The sequence below is a fragment of the Grammomys surdaster genome, unplaced genomic scaffold (genome assembly GCF_004785775.1).
Source record: "Grammomys surdaster isolate TR1022 unplaced genomic scaffold, NIH_TR_1.0 371, whole genome shotgun sequence".
In the NCBI taxonomy this organism is placed as follows: domain Eukaryota; kingdom Metazoa; phylum Chordata; class Mammalia; order Rodentia; family Muridae; genus Grammomys; species Grammomys surdaster.
Window position 1 is genome coordinate 6,150,537 of NW_021604790.1, and position 16,200 is coordinate 6,166,736.

Genomic DNA, 16,200 nt, shown 5'->3' on the forward strand with positions numbered 1-16,200 from the left:
GGTCTTAAAGTTAAAAGTAGAGGCTAGGAAGTAGAGTACAATAACTATTATCCTAGACTCTAGGAAGCATCATCCAGAAGTTCTATATCTCTTCACAAAACTACTGATGTTCAGTAGAGCCTCTACTATTAGAGCCACTGTTATTGTTTCGCCACACACCCCGCCCATTGACCCGGAACTGTTCTCGGTCGTGACACAAGTCGCACGCTTTCGCCTCCGCGCCTGCGCAATAGGGTGACTTGGATGCCGGCGGTCCCTGCCGAAAGAGGGAAGATGGCGCTTGATGGGCCAGAGCAGGTAAGGATTCTGCCGCGGCGGCAAGGTGGCATCCAAACTGAGTGCGGAGTGCACAAAATATGAAGTGAGGGGTGGCCACGAGCAAGAGGCTCGAGTGGATCAGGGATGGGTGGATCACGTCAGACTGGACCCTGCCTGGGACTGGATCTGCTGTGTCAGCGCCACCCGAGGTAAGCAGGACAGGGGCGGATAGAAACTGAATGAAGAGCTAGGCAAGCCGGAATGGTCTGGGGTGGGACCTGGACTTGGTCCCTCCGTTCTGGCTTTGTCTGTAGTAGTTACAGCTTGGGTATGTATAGCTCTTGCCACAGAGCAAAGCGCTCTCTGAGTGTATGGCTCCTTGAGCCTACTACAAGTCTTCGAGGGTAGACGGTAATTGCATCCTTGTAGTGGATTCAAAAGTGAAGGATTAGAACCAAGAGCTAAGCCTCCGAAGTTCAAACACACAGACCTCACCCATCGAGATACCATTTCTGAGGAAATGGGAATGATATTTTCCTGGCCTTGTTTCTTTGGCTTTACCCCTTAGTAGTTTATGCCCTTGTTTAACAATTACACTTGTCTTCAGATGGAACTGGAAGAGGGGAAGGCAGGCAGTGGACTCCGTCAATATTATCTGTCCAAGATTGAAGAACTCCAGGTGAGTACAGACACCAGAGGGAGCTAGTCGAGGATGAGAGCTGACGGGTGCAGATTTCTCCGCGTCCTTTTTACACTGGGAGTGCAGCAAAGAGTTCTTGTCCAGTGTTGTTCATTTGTAGCTCTTTGGTTGTTCGTTTATTATGAAGATATGTATATACACTTGCATAGCTTGAGTGCACCACATGTATGCAGGTGCCTGTGCAGGGCAGAAGAGGGCAGTGGATCCCCTGAAACTTGAGTTACAGATAGGTATGAGCTACCACAGGTGCTGAGAAGTAAAGCCAGGCCCTCTGCAAAAGCAGCAAACCCTCTTAACTGCAGAGCAGTCTCTCCAGCCCCTTCTTTGTAGTCAGGAAGTAACAGGCAGTGTAAGGTATATTGATAATCTCTTTGATGGGAATAGTATTTAGATTTTTGTTTGTGTGCTTACTTGCTTTCTTTTTTTCAAGTTTTTCCATTGTATTTTATTTGTTTGGGTGTTTTGCTTGTATCTATATCTGTGCCACACATTTGCCTGTGAAGGCCAGAAGATGGTATAGGATCCCTGGAAATGGAGTTACAGAGGGTTGTGTGCTGTCGTGTGGGTGCTGGGAATCGAACCCAGATTCTTGAGAGGAGCAAGCCGGTGCTTGTAACCACTGAACCACCTCTCCAGGCCCAAGAGTCAAATATTACACCTGTAATGCTGGCACACAGGAGGCTGAGGCAAGAGTAGTGTTTTAAGTTTGAAGCAAGTCTGGATTATATAAAACCCTGTCTGGAAAACAAAACCACCTGCAAAAGGAACCACTAGCCAAAGATGTGAATGAGAATGAGTTTGGGAATGAAGCCACAGAGAAAGTGTCTGAACCTGGGAGAGAAAGTGTCTGAACCCCAGGTGCATTTGCAGCTATTCTGTTTAGTTTACCTTTTCTTGTTTAGACAAATGTTTCACTGTGTGCCCCCAGCTGACCCACAACCCCCTATGTAGACCAGGCTGGACTCAATCTCAGAATTCTATTGCCTCTGCCTCCCAAATGCTGAGAGAAAAGCATGAGCCACCACACCCAGAATGGTTCTTATCGTATTTTTTTTTTAATACTTCTCCATGTGATTTCATCTGTCTCAGGTCTGAAATAAGGCAGGATAGTGGATGTTGTTGTCTGTATTTTATTGTCTTGCCTTTGCCTTAGTTTTATTTAATGAATTTATTAAAATAGGATCTCATTGTGTAGCCCAGATGGACTGGAGCTCTCCCGCTCTCAGCCTCAACCTCCTTAGGGTTGGAATTACAAGCCTACCTTTTAAAATAACTGCTTTTTTTTTTTTCTAATTGTATATTTTGAAATCTTTATCACCACCACCACCCCTTATATAGGTGTTCCTAAATGCATAACTCCAACCTGTTCAGTCTATATAATGTTACCTGTACGTATGTGCTCACTTGGTATTGGATAACCAAATTGGGGGGCGAGGGGTAGTGGATAACCAAATTGGGGGCGAGGGGATTCTTCCTTGGGGAAGTCTATTTGTCTTCCTCTCAGCATTCCTCAGTAGCCGGTAATTCTTTGTCTAAGGTTGAGGCCCCATGAATGAACTTCTCCCCTTCCGTGTTAGCATGTCCATTGGTGTCATCAGTGTTCAGAACTTATTTAAGCAGCCGTGTTGATGAGGCTTCATGAGTGTAGCCTGTCTGACATTTCTAGGAGACAATCTCCCAGCAAACTTCTTGTTTCTCTGACTCTTAGGATCTCTCTGCCCCCTCTTCCAAAATGATCTCTGACCCTTAGGTGTAGGAGTTGTGTTGTAGGTGGCACTGCTCAGTTTTAATTTGTTACGGTTGTCTGTAATTGTCTCTATTTGTTGCCAAGAGAAGTTTCTTGTGAAGAGATTAGAACTACATTTCTCTGGAGTAGATAGATTGCAGTTAGGGATTATGCAGATTCAGTAAAGCGGTGCTTGTAGGTTCTTCCAGACCCATAACTTAACTAGCCCAGGGTAGTTGGCTGTGTTCTTAGACCAGGCATGTTGAGCAGGCTGCAAGGCCGAATTGAGATCTGGTGGGTGCCACGACAGTGATTGCTGTGGTTCCTAGGCATCATAGCTGAGTAGAACGGCTGGTTGCTTCTTCCCTGGAAGCTTGTGTGGAGCCTTTGGTGCCATGAAAGGTAATCCTTAGGGACAAGGCTTTCAGGTCCGAGCCAGATCAATTGCTCTGGGTCCTGTGTTTGAAGTTGCGTGGAGTCTTCAGCAATGAAATCGTGCTTACTCCTGGGGTGGGGTGGGGGGATGTGGCAACCAAGGGCAACAGCAGTAGCCTCTAATGTTTTAGGAGTCTCTCGAGTGACTCTGACCAACAACTCAAAAGATGGCTTATCAGATTTGCTGGGTTTTTCATTAACTAGTCTTGGATGGAGCATTACCAATCCAGGTGGGAAAATGGAATTTAACTATATGTATATCCACAGCTTTATGTATCATGTAGCTAATAACGCCTTGATGACGTTTTCAAACATCCTTACCATCTCATCTTGCTCTTTCCTCCCGTGTTTATTTTCTTCCTGCTCTCTAATTAAAGTTCCCTCCATTCTCACTTTCCCTACAGATCACTTAACCCCTCTGTTACACACATCCACACCATGGTTTGTGTGTCACTTTCCTGGTTTCTGCAGTCATCCAGGCTATATACACACATCTCAAGACATGGAACTAGGAACTAACTTACTTTCAACAGCAATTGGGCTAGAACTCAGGCTTCTCACCTGAGGACCTTTCCACAATACCATGTTACCGCTCCAGAAGCTGCTCCCATGAGCAAACAGTAGTTTCTCTCCATTAGATTTTGTTCTTCCTGGACCAGAGGTAGTGGACCTTTTGTGATACCTGCCTGGGGTTCCTTAGGAAGTCTTAAAGAGGGCAGGAGAGAACCTTCAGATACTTAACTTCTAGAGAAGCTAAAGAAGGAACTAAAACTGCCTTTCAGAGTATCAGCCAAGCCGGGCAGTGGTAGCACACACCTTTAATCCCAGCACTTGAGAGGCAGAGGCAGGTGGATTTCTGAGTTCGAGGCCAGCCTGGTCTACAGAATGAGTTCCAGGACAGCCAGGGCTACACAGAGAAACCCTGTCTCAAGAAAAAAGCCTCAGCCAAGATCCAGTTTCCTACAGGCTTTGACTGTGAGTAATGGAACTTGTTTCTTGTCTCCACAGCTGATTGTAAATGACAAGAGCCAGAATCTCCGGAGACTGCAGGCACAGAGGAATGAGCTGAATGCAAAGGGTGAGAGGGGGAAGACAGAAGACTTGGTGTTGATTTGAGGCCAGGTCTGGGTGTTCCCAACCTTCCATCTTGTGCAGTGCAGAGTCTCCTCTCAGCCGACAGTGATGCTCTCACTGTTCACTATGAGGCTGTTTCCGACTCAGCCGACAGTGATGCTCTCACTGTCCATTATGTGGCTGTTTCTCATGTACATCTCTTCAAAGCCCTGCTGGAAGCCCCTTTCAAGTCTCAAGTCTTAAGTTCTTTCTTCCCTTCCAACTCTTAAAATGGTCCATAGGTGACTGGTGGTTTTTTAATGGTTTGTGGGTTGTTATTTTTAGTTCGCCTGTTGCGGGAAGAGCTGCAGCTGCTGCAGGAACAGGGCTCCTACGTTGGAGAAGTTGTGAGGGCCATGGACAAGAAAAAAGTGTTGGTCAAGGTAAGAGCAACATGGCATCAAGGACCAGCTCCTTGCACTCCCTCCCTTTGTATGTAGCCCTGTGTGTCTGTTACCCCAGAGCTTCCTGGTGTTAATCCTGGTTAGGGTGGCTGTGTTGACTACTGATGAAAATCATAAGCCCTTATTTCTTCAGGTCCATCCTGAGGGCAAATTTGTTGTTGATGTGGACAAGAACATTGATATCAATGATGTAAGTGTGGCAGGTAATGTGGGTGGGGGAGCGGCACCACCACCCTGCATCCTGAGACTCCCTCCCCCTCCCTCCAGGTAACACCCAATTGTCGGGTTGCTCTAAGAAATGACAGCTACACTCTGCATAAGATCCTACCTAATAAGGTGGACCCTTTGGTGTCGCTAATGATGGTGGAAAAGGTGCCAGACTCAACTTACGAGATGATTGGCGGGCTGGACAAGCAGATCAAGGAGATCAAAGAAGTGATCGAGCTGCCTGTGAAGCACCCTGAGCTCTTTGAAGCACTGGGCATTGCACAGCCAAAGGTAACATCAGAGTTAGCCAGCATTGGTTAGTCCTCCCGTGGAACAGCAGCAACAAGAGAGACTTCTGGAGCAGTAGCTAATTTGAATACACAGTCCAGAAAAGATATTGGCCTTCAGTTTTTATATCCCTCACCTCAAGCAAGGGATCCAACCCAGAGCCCTCACGTGTACCTGTTCAGTAACTGAAGAGTTGGCCTTTTCCCCCTAAGTGTAATGTACACTCTTCCTCTAGGGAGTCCTGCTATATGGACCCCCAGGCACTGGGAAGACATTGTTGGCCCGTGCTGTGGCTCATCATACGGACTGTACCTTTATTCGTGTCTCTGGCTCTGAACTGGTACAGAAATTCATCGGAGAAGGTAACTATACCTAAGGATGTGAGGGGTATGTGGAAGGGTAGAGGGTGGGGTACACACAGCACTAATGCCAGGTTGGTTTGCACAGGGGCAAGAATGGTGAGGGAGCTGTTTGTCATGGCCCGAGAACATGCCCCGTCCATCATCTTCATGGACGAGATTGACTCCATTGGCTCTTCACGGCTAGAGGGAGGCTCTGGAGGCGACAGTGAGGTGCAGCGCACAATGCTGGAACTGCTCAACCAGTTGGATGGCTTCGAGGCCACCAAGAATATCAAGGTGAGATGGTATAAGCTTTCAGACAAGCCAGCTAAAGGTGTGAGGTGGCATGCAGGCCTGAGTTGTGTACCTGATTCCATTCCTTCTTTTTCCAGGTTATCATGGCTACTAATAGGATTGATATCCTGGACTCTGCCCTGCTTCGTCCTGGGAGGATTGACAGAAAAATTGAATTCCCACCTCCCAATGAGGAGGTCTGTGCTGGAGGTGCCTGGAGGAACTCTGGCTGTGGAGACAGAGTGCAGGGCTTAGAGCTTTCTTCTCTTATCCCTAGGCCCGGCTGGACATTTTGAAAATTCACTCTCGGAAAATGAACTTGACCAGGGGGATCAACCTGAGAAAAATTGCTGAGTTGATGCCAGGAGCTTCAGGGGCTGAAGTGAAGGTAACGAGGCTTCGGGGAAGCGGGGTAGTAGCAGGAAGCCTTACGAGCCAACTACAGGGTCCAGCGGCAGGGTCTCAGCTTCTCTCCCCACCTAGGGTGTGTGCACAGAAGCTGGCATGTATGCTCTGCGGGAGCGGCGTGTCCACGTTACTCAGGAGGACTTTGAGATGGCAGTAGCCAAGGTATGCCTCCACTTGTCTCCCTGTGCTGTGGTGGTTCTGGAGCAGGGGTTAAGCTTGTGTTCATGGCTCATAAATCTCTGCTCACGCGTGTATATGCGCTCTCTTCTCCTTCCCTCTCTAGGTCATGCAAAAGGATAGTGAGAAAAATATGTCCATCAAGAAGCTATGGAAGTGAGGATATGTCCTGTGTGTGGGTCCCTTAAATAAAGGTCTTTGCGGTAAACTCCAGTGCTCCAGTCTGTTTATATGTGATCACAGTGTTCAATGACTAGGTCTGGGCACCACCAATAAACAAAAAGATTTATTTGGAATTTTCCAAGTTTGCCAGAAGTGGCATTTGCCAAGCCTTAGGCCCACCCTCATTAAGACCAACTGCAAAAGGTAATAACATTCCTCCAGCTTTCCCCTTCCCCTGCAGCACACATGCACGCACGAACACACACACACCCCTACTTTATTTAGCTGGGTTAGAGAACTGGCACATTCCCACCCTCTGGAGAGTCCACCTCCCCTTGCCCAAGCAGCTATGGGTGGGCAGCCCCATGGCATCCCAGGAGATGAAGACGGCTGCAGCCGCTTGCATAGATTAAGAAAAGAAAAATAAGGAAGGAGGCACCAAGTGGGCTCCCTGAAAAACCCCAGTTACCTCTGTACAAAAAAAGTGGCTCCCACATAGAAAAACCTGCTCCCCAAATAGTGCAAATACCCGAAGAGAAGGACAAACCAGCAGCAAGGCTGGGCTTGTAGGAATGGCAAAGAACTTTGGTTGAGAAAGGCCAGGAAGAGTCTGGGCTGGGCCTCCTCTTCCTTGCCCAGCTCCCCAAAGCCAGCTCTGACACTGGCTCTAGGGTGGAGCCTGTAAACATGCAAACCCAGCAGCCTTTGGTTCGGAAATGTCTGTTACAAAGTTAAAGCACAGCCTCCAGCAGTCCTACTTGGCCTGCCTGCAGGGGGCTGAGGCAGCACATTGCAAACCCAATTAAAGCCAGTGCTAAAAGGTAAGTAATAAGGCTTTGGGGACCAAGCAGTGAGGGATCTAAAACTACATTTATGAAACTAAAGCTGGGGAGTGGAGAGTGACAGGAAACACCTCACTCCGTCCTACATGACTGCAGCCCCAGCCAGAACCGAGAGGACAGTCTCCTGCCAGGTTCCAGGGCAGGGAAGAAAGGATGGAAGCGATCCCTGAGCGGTTAGGTCAGGCGAATTCCCAGCACCTGTTCCAGTTCCTGCCTTCGCTGCTGCACCTGAAGAAGACACAAAGCATGCCTCAGACTTCAGCTTCTCAAGAAAAGGAGGCCAAAATGGCAAAGGCTCACCTTGGCAAAGATGTGCCTGCCAACTGCTTCCTGAGCCCAGGGCTGGTGGTAGAAAGCAGCTCGTCTCTCCTCCTCAGGGTTTCCAATCACATCTGTGATGATCTGTAAAGAGAAGGGGTAAGGTGTGGCATAGTCCCCACCCCTGCCTCAGTCAGTCTACTCTGGGACATGGGTAGAAAAAATTCACCCATTATGTTATGTGGGATTCCCTTCAAAGAGGAGAAGTGTACCTTGAGGTCTCTGCGTTGGGAACGGAGCCACTCCTGGATGAAGTCCTGGGGCTCAGTGCTAAAGCTGAGCATGAAATCCCTCTGGGTCTTTAGCTGGTTGATGGACTCGATGGTCTCATGGATCTGGAGAATGGGTGCTTGTGTCAAATGTGCTCCAGCCCTAGGCTCTGAGGTCCTGTCAGGGTGCTCGGTGAAAGTGACAGACCAACCCCCCCTCACTCTGGCCCCAGAGGACTCACCTTGACATCAAGAGAGGCAATCTCCTGCTGGTTGGTGGTAGAGGCCAGAAAGTTGCTCATCTGGGCCTTCAGTGGGTCATCAACCTCTACATCAATGTCATAGCAGGCTGTCTTCTTTTGGTCATTTGGGTCCACACTGCAGGCAGCACAGGAAAGCATGGGGAAACAACGCTACGTACATCCCAACCACCAAGCCTATCCTAGGAGTAAGGTTTTGGGGTGAGTTCTGTTTTCCAAGAGCCATCTCATTTATCTTCCTTCTATTTACCTAATGACATGATTAATAACAATGGGGTCTGGATGCTGCAGCAATCCAGCCAGCTTCATGGGAATCTCGGAGAAACGGAGTCGGCCACAACTGAAGATCTGGAAAGAGCATCAAAGGCACAGTGATGCCTGAGGGCCTGAGAAGTTGACTATTCCAGGGCTAGTGGACAGCAGTCAAAGAGGACTAAGCACTACGGTTACAGAGAAGAGCCAAGGGTTGAGAGACCCAGAAGCAGGTAATTCCAGCTGACCTGGCGGAAGTAACGATTGCAGTTGATGTACTCCCGCTCATGGCCGTCCTGCAGCTGGTTGTGTTTGATGTAAAGCCACAGTGCCTGCATGATGGCAGCCCTTGTCTGTGTGTGCACTCCCAGCAACCTCGCCAGGCGGGGATCCAGTTTATACTGAGGAGGCTGGGAATGGACAGAAGGAGTCAAGAAAGGTTCTTGTGCAGAAACAGAATATTGAAGGAGTTAGAATAGTGGTTCCCAATCTTCCTACTGGTGCAACCCTTTAATATAGCTCATACTGTGATCCGGCCCCAACCATAAAATCATTTTCCTTACTACTTCATAACTGTAGTTTTGCTACGGTTATGAATCATAATGGTCTTAGGTGACCTCTGTGAAATGGTCACTTGCCACCACACCTCAAAAGGTCATGAACCACGGATTGAGAACTGCCGAGTTAGAGAGCCATGCACCCCTTCCTTGCATGAAACCTGTGGCTCCATTTGTGACCCTGTGTGACTGTTACCTGATGATCCAGCATGAGCAGAAGAGTGCACTTGACATTGAGATCTCCTGGCCGTTTCACCTGAAAGCCATCTGTCTCCTGCGTGGTGGGCATCCGATGCCACTGTCAGGCAAGAGAGGGCAGGGTCCATCACTAGCAGACAGGCTACAGCACTCGGCCAGCACACTGGTGTTACGCTCTGTGTTCTCCGGAAGCTTGTCCCTCCCAGGCTCCAGAACCACTCTTACCTCCACCAGATGGTTGTCAGGCCCATACAGTTCCTTGTCCAACTCAATAACGAGGCTCTTAAAGAAAGATGAGAACTTCCTCTTCTGTTTGCTAGGCTGGGAGTGGGAAGAGCTATGTAAGATGGGTGTGCTGCTGAGTTTATTAATCAGAAGAGACAACTCAAGCATGAAGCTCAAGGTCCAGTCTTGGGCCCTGAATTAGCTTTCAAAGTTTGGGCAAAGCGGCAGGAAAAGAGCTCTTCATGATCCCCACTGCCAGCCAGTGTGAATCCAAGTCACCTGACTGCCATCTACAGGAAAGTGGTAGTAACTACACATTTTCACTCTGGCCTAATAAGCGTGACTTCTGGGTTTGATCCCCAGCATAGAAACGACAACCCCACCACCAACTCTAACCTCTAACTGGATAGATATACCCTTCCTCTAGGCTAGGACTTCTTAAAGAATGCTCATGTCTGTCCATAGTCCAAGTTAAAACACGCCTTCTCCCCTCCCAACACCTTTTCCCAACTCACATCATCCAGAAGTTTTCCCTCTACTCGAAGCTCCCAGGAGGCCACCTTGTCTGCTGCTGGGGTTCCCCCGGGGGTCCCTGCGGTTCCTGCAGTATCTCCATCTGCCTTGCTGGGGCTGAACGTATTGGAAATATAGATCCGAAGTTTTCGCTTTTGCTGAAGAGGAAGAACGAGGCAGGAGGACTGAGTGAGTACCCTTATGTAGCAAGACACCATTTCCAAGTGTGCTAAAGTGGGTGTGTGTTCTACTAGTGGACGGCTCCTGTGTGAGAAGAACCGCCCAAGCCCAAGCTCATCCCCGGAAAACAAGGCCAGGAAGGAAAAACAGTCTGGGAGAGCTTGGGGTAGCATATACCGTCAGAGGCTTCTTGATGGCCTCTTGGATCTCCATCCGCTTGCGAGCAATGGTCTGGTCCAGCTTCCTCTCGAAAGCTAAAAGATCCATGTATGCCTGAGACTCTGGGACAAGCTCCCGGATCTGCAGGTTGAGAAATCCAATGACTGGCTTTACCAGCTCTAGTTCTACCATCCTCCCTCCTTCCCCACTCCAGGACTCCCACCCTGGCCAGGCAGACCTGGGCAGGCCTCCTAACACACTCACTCGCTGAGGTAGAACCTTATCTGCCATCTTCCTCCTCTTTAACCTAGTAGGAAAACAGAAGCCCATTTAAGAGGTTAACAGTCCAAACTCACTATCTTCAAAACCCTATCCCAAATTGCCAAGCATCTCCTTGGGGTCAAGGTAGAGGGAAAGTGTTACCACCAGAGACAAGATAGGCAAAGTATGAGAAATAGTCTTACCCTCGGCGCTGGGCAGGCATCGGGGGCTGGGCCTGAGGCACAAGCAGGCGTTTTCGGAATGGATCCATCATGGTAGGTGGCATGCCAGGTCGAAGCGGAGCAGCTGTGCCAAATGGGGAACCGGCTGGAGGTCCCACCTGCAAGCCAGCCATGGGCATCCTGCTTCCTGGTGACATGCCAGGTCGCTGGGGAAAGTGGAACAATGGAGGGGCACAGGTCAGTGGCAGAGCCCTACGAGGTCCATAGCCCATACCCTCCATCTCTCTCACTCGCATGAGGAGACCAGGAACAAAGGGGAACAGGCTCCTGAGCCCAGTGTGTAAACCACACCTGCCCCGCCCCTGCAACCGCCCTGGCAGCCTTGCCAACAAATGAGGCAGCCAGAGCCCACGGGTGGGAGGAGAGTACTTCTTGCAGAAGGAAGGGCCTGGGGAATTTTTTAAGACTTATCAACACCTTTCCATCTCCAATATGCTATGTCCTGCACCCTGGGATCAGCCAGCTTCAAGGTATTTATTATAGAATCCTTAGATAGCCCTCTAGACACCCCTTCTTCCTTTCCCCATACTGAAGGAAAAACATTACTCGGGAGACCGGGGGCAATGCATAGCAACCCAGGGGAGTCCAGGAGGATATAAAAAGTCTGACACCTGGTGGCATGATGGGAAGAAGGCAGTAGGGATGGCAAGCCCATGAGGCAGTAGCACCAAGTGAGCAAGTACAATAAGGATGGCTTGGCCATGTCTCAACTTGTGGGGATGGCCTCAGGAGAATATAGACACCATCTGGTCACCATATGGCCCCTAACATAACGTGGACCTGTCCCATCCCCCTCACCCTCCCCTTGCCCTTTCCCCCTCTTCCCCTCCTCCTCCCTCCCTCCCTCCCTCCCTCTCTCTCTCTCCCCTATTGCCATGCCCCTATCTCAAAGTCAAAAAGACCCTCAAAAAAGGAAATTATGGTCCTTGGGTGGCCTATGGGAATGAGAACAGCAAACATCTGGACTCTGCCCGTGGTCTCGGCACCACCTGGCAGCCAGGCTGCTGGTGGTTCAACTTAACCCTAGCCATCCCAAGCTCAGAATAAGATTGTTCAGGGATGCAAGAATACAGAGTCAACAGCAACAGTCTGGGTGACACAAGTAGCTTCTTGACTTCCCATCCAAGGCCCAGTTTTCCAACATTTCTGGGAGCCCTCCACCTCCCGTCTCCATCCACATGGCTGCTGCCTGAAAGGCCTGTTTGGCAGCTCTGCCTTGCACACACTGTCCCTGGCAGCTTCACAGGGCTGGCCCCAGGGCCCAGGTTATGCAATCAATCAGTACAACCAGACAACCAGCCAGCCTGGAGAGAGATTCACACTAAGTTAAAGGACCACCCCCGCAACCCTCACACCCAAGCATCCTCGAGATGAGTCTCTGCAATTTCTTTATCCAGCACTAAGGAGTCAGACTCATGACCAGTAGCAGAGAGGGAGGGAAAGAAACATGACCTAGAGACAAGGGAAAGGGGACAGGAGCAGAGCAGAATGACAGTGGCAACTGAGGAGTTAAAAGTGGGAGACCCTGAGACCTTGGGAGTCCTGCCACAAGTCTCTCCTCATCAGGAAGAAATTCATCAAAGCTGTTGAAAGGCAGAAGACAGCCTGTTTCTCTGCCCTAATAAGCCAGAGCCAGAGATTATAGAAGGGGGGGCAAAAGAAAAACCTCAGGTGGCCACAGCTAAAAGTCCCCATTATCACCCTAGACCTGAGGTTTCCCAAGAGTAACTGCAGGTATAATCTGAGGTGCTCTGGTCCCCCAAAAGCTCTCCACTGAGGTTCATAAAGCCTGTAGTTCTGCTGAGCCCTCCAGGAAATCCCAAGGCAAGGCAGCCCAGGCAGGCATGGAATAGGCCAGGCAGGCGTGGAATAGGCCCCACCCAGACATCTGCTCCAGACTTCTGGGGCTCAGGCTCCAGGGCCCTAGCTCACCCACAGCCTCAGGGAAAGACTGTTCACAATTCAAGTCCTAGTTCCCTCTTGTCAAGCTCTACACCTGGGCTTTGAAGAGCTAGTTACTCCTACTTAAAAACAAAACAAAGTCAACGCCACAGATTCTCTGCCTCTCTGCCAGCCTGCCCCACCATGTGGGTAGCAGGCAGGCCTGGTCCCCAGGATACCAGAATGCAGTAACTTCCACTTGGTCAAGCATCAACCCCACATTCTAGGCTTGATTAATAACCACTAAGAAGACAAGAGAATTAGGCTAGGCCTGACTCTGCCATCTCTGGGTTAAGAATCTAGGGCTCAAATAAGCATGTTCTGCTCTGCCCCAAAGTCTGTGGCTCTGATTCTCCTGATAGCTGCTTGAACCTAAGACCCTGGCCCTATGAACAGAAGGTATTTTAAACTCTGAGCTGTGTGAACCCAGCAATAAGGCACACTAGGTTTTTTGTTTGGTTTTTGATCATGGTATGTTAAGCCCTTCAGGCTGACTGTACTCCAAAACTAGAAAAACCCTCTAGAGGAAGGTGGGCTGTCACTTTATTTCAGCAGGCTCCACAATACGCTCAGCGTGAGCACACAAATCCTTGTTCTTCCTGCTCAACCCCCCCCCCCCCAGCTCTAACCAGGAGGAACCTTTTTGTCCTCAGACCCCAAGCCTTTCTAGAAGTTGGACACTGGGACATGGAAAGAAGCAAGCAGGATCTCCTTCAAACTCAACCAGTGTTAACTGGGTTCTCCTTCCCTCCTTTCCCCTGCCCTTCTCTGGAGGAAGAGGAGGAAGAAGAGGTAACAATAGTTGGTATGGGATGACCATCCCATAGTTGGTATGGGATTCAAGGCCATCTCCTTTCTCATAACTAGGAGCCACAGCTATTTGGCTGGCGAGCCTGGCCTCAGCATAGGCCCAAGGCCACTCTCTACAAAATATGCAGGTATCCATCTTCCCATCTTCAGCAGGGGCTTTCCCAAGGGCATGTTCTCTATCAGCTGCGTGCCAAGGAAAAGGGTCTACACAGTGAGTTACAGGACAGCTAGGACTATACAGAGAGACTCGGAAAGCCAACCGCCCAAACAGATATCCCCAGTGTCTGTAGGAAGCTTCCAGATCAGTTCTACACAAGCAGGACTAAGGGCTAGAATAAATGATGTAGACTCATTAGTGAAACACCAGGCCCATGAATCTCCACAGATAGCAACAAGGAAAAGATAAACTCCAGCTAGCATCCTTGGAACCAAGTCTATCTCTGTTCATACCCAGACTCGTTTTCTTTTGAGATAGAAGGAGAAATTAAGGGGGTCACTTATCCCCACCCGAACCCCCAGTTAGGTATCTCCTTAGACATTTGATTCCTGGGTGGAATACACAAGTTCCATGAAGCTCTATTTCTGTGACTTCTATCCAGAGACAACAGCAGAGGACAGAGTAAGCTCCCATGCACACTTTCGGACCTTTGAAATAAGCCACTGCCTTTGGCTGTGGCACACAGGTTGAGAGACACATGGCCTTGTCAGAAACCTGGGGGGTAAGTAAAAAAGTAAAGAGAGGTTGGGTGTGGTAGTGTGTGACTGTAATGCCAAAACTTGAGAGACAGAAAGAGTTCAAGGCCGGGTTTGGCTACACAGCCAGTCTGGACTATATGAGACCCTGTATCAAAAAGCAAGTAACAAAAGTGACAAGTGGGAAAAGGATGGACACAATCCCCAGGCACTCTGGAAAAGGAGGTGCAGCTCACTGATAAAGCAACTGTCTGCCACGTGCAAAGCCCTGCCTGGGTTCCATGCACAGCACCAAAATGAAGAAGCAAAACAAAATTCCCAAACATTCTGGAGCAACTTAGGCCAGAGCACTGGAGAACGAGGAGCCTCACATGCAGAATCAGCTGAGTGAGTTCCCAACGCACTGACCACAGGATCTTGTCTCTGCTTGTCAATGGCCTTTGAGGCTGCAACCTGAGACTACTCTCTTCCAAGACAGAAGGGTCAGGCCAGTACCCTGTGCAGCCCAAGACCAGCAGGACTCCACGAAGCCTCCCTGCTCCTCCAAACTTAACTACTAGACACTGACATCAAGAAGAAAGCCCAGTACAGAGGATATCTAGAATGGCCTGTTAATGGGATTGGGCTTTCTTTAGACCTGGACACCTCTATCTATCCTGGAGTGATCTGGGCCCCCCTGTCTTTAGTCTCCCGTTTCGTGGGAAGCCAGGCTTCCTTCCTTCCTACTCAATTTGAGCAGCTGGGAGCCATCACAGACATACTAACGCTCTGCCTGTTCCCAACTAGGGGAAAAAAAAAAAAGCCACGGCAGAGATGCAGTGGGACCGAGGCCAAAGAAAGAGTAACCCTGTTTTCTCACTAACGACCCTCTTCCAAAATTTCCTGACCACATCTCAGGTTACTTCCGGACCTGCCTTACACTTTTCAACCTGATTGCCCACAATTCTCTAGATCCTACGAAGCCTCCATCTCTAAGTTACTCAGTGCCAAGAAGCCCCGGAACTCTTCTAACTGTTCAAATTCTCCACCGCAGAGGGCTTTCACCCTTTCCCCAACATTGCCTCCAACCCCTAGCCACTGAACAAGGGACTCTGGCCTGCCCGCCACCAACCCACGGCAGTTCCTCCTGCAGTGTCTCCTGGGCCGCCTGTCCAGGGACTCCTCCTGCCCTCACCTGAGGCCCCAGGGAGACCAACCCAGCGCCCAAGCGGCGCCGGCCGCCTGCCTTCCTCACCTGGTACTGCGCCGCGGGGCCCGCGGGGACCATGGGACGGAAGGCGGCGGCCCCCGGTACCCCCATGCCTCCAGAAGGCCCCGGGCCCCTGAGCGCCGGGTTGGGCAGCATTCCGGGTCCCGCAGGCGGAGGCGGTGCACCAAGGGCCGCGGCAACAGCGCCGCCGCCGGGGCTCAGCGGGGGCAGCGGGAACCCGCCCGCGCCACGGCCCGACATCACTCTGTCCTGTCCCGCGGTGCAGCGATCTGGCCTCCGATCTCCGTGTTGAGTCCGCTCCGCGAGCTACGTTCCGCGATCCGGGACTTTCCAATTTTATTACCGGGTTCCGGGATCTTCTATTCCAAGTTCGCAAGTTCTTCGCAGCCCAGCTTTAGGATCCGTAGACCCTCTGAATCCGCTCCTGCCAAGGATACTCCAGATCCGGGATATGCTGCAAGCCCGCAGGCCTCTCCCGGCCTCCGGAGGTTTGATCGCCGGAGTCCAGTTCCAGAGGCGGTTACGAACTCCCAGCCCCGCCCAACCCAGGCCTCGGCAGGCCCCGCCCCTGCCGGCAGCCCAATCGAGATTGCCTCTTTAAATCCCGCCCTCGCGACCCGCCCCAAACAAGCACCGCCCATAACTGACGGCCTTAGAGCCCCGCCCTTTGGGAACGCCTTTTCCCGGAGGAGCGGGAGCAGGAGCGGAAGCTGCACGCGGAAGCGATGAGAAAGGCGCGGGGGTCAGAGTTCGAAGGTCACGTAGGGCCGTCCAAACGACGTTTGCTGCTTGCTCTGTAGTGCTGCTGCCTCTTACC

The 16,200-nt window shown here is 50.5% G+C and overlaps 2 protein-coding genes across 2 annotated transcripts; one reads left to right on the forward strand and one right to left on the reverse strand.

Annotated features, from left to right (window-relative positions):
• The first annotated feature begins 218 nt into the window (after positions 1–218).
• Positions 219–6,564, forward strand: Psmc5 (proteasome 26S subunit, ATPase 5). Its single transcript, XM_028780525.1, has 12 exons — positions 219–297; positions 866–937; positions 4,128–4,197; positions 4,518–4,615; positions 4,770–4,826; positions 4,904–5,134; positions 5,367–5,493; positions 5,579–5,769; positions 5,865–5,963; positions 6,044–6,154; positions 6,250–6,336; positions 6,458–6,564. Exons 1-12 carry the CDS (start codon positions 244–246, stop codon positions 6,509–6,511), a joined length of 1,251 nt encoding a protein of 416 aa, XP_028636358.1. The 5' UTR covers positions 219–243; the 3' UTR covers positions 6,512–6,564.
• A 53-nt stretch (positions 6,565–6,617) lies between these two features.
• Positions 6,618–15,901, reverse strand: Smarcd2 (SWI/SNF related, matrix associated, actin dependent regulator of chromatin, subfamily d, member 2). Its single transcript, XM_028780614.1, has 13 exons — positions 15,408–15,901; positions 10,691–10,875; positions 10,491–10,533; positions 10,245–10,367; positions 9,890–10,045; positions 9,375–9,470; positions 9,148–9,249; positions 8,643–8,804; positions 8,393–8,490; positions 8,125–8,260; positions 7,886–8,008; positions 7,656–7,757; positions 6,618–7,583 (listed from the first exon to the last, which is right to left on the reverse strand). Exons 1-13 carry the CDS (start codon positions 15,621–15,623, stop codon positions 7,530–7,532), a joined length of 1,596 nt encoding a protein of 531 aa, XP_028636447.1. The 5' UTR covers positions 15,624–15,901; the 3' UTR covers positions 6,618–7,529.
• Between the last annotated feature and the right edge of the window lie 299 nt (positions 15,902–16,200).

Bases quoted from the DNA above. Each gene is read 5' to 3' on its own strand.
- Psmc5 (XM_028780525.1), top strand. From the start codon at position 244: ATGCCGGCGGTCCCTGCCGAAAGAGGGAAGATGGCGCTTGATGGGCCA. The intron at 298-865 runs GTAAGGATTCTG...ACTTGTCTTCAG, and splicing joins CGCTTGATGGGCCAGAGCAG to ATGGAACTGGAAGAGGGGAA. The intron at 5,135-5,366 runs GTAACATCAGAG...CTCTTCCTCTAG, and splicing joins TGGGCATTGCACAGCCAAAG to GGAGTCCTGCTATATGGACC.
- Smarcd2 (XM_028780614.1), bottom strand. From the start codon at position 15,623: ATGTCGGGCCGTGGCGCGGGCGGGTTCCCGCTGCCCCCGCTGAGCCCC. The intron at 10,046-10,244 runs GTATATGCTACC...CTTCCTCTTCAG, and splicing joins CCATCAAGAAGCCTCTGACG to CAAAAGCGAAAACTTCGGAT. The intron at 7,758-7,885 runs GTACACTTCTCC...TTCTCTTTACAG, and splicing joins CCCAACGCAGAGACCTCAAG to ATCATCACAGATGTGATTGG.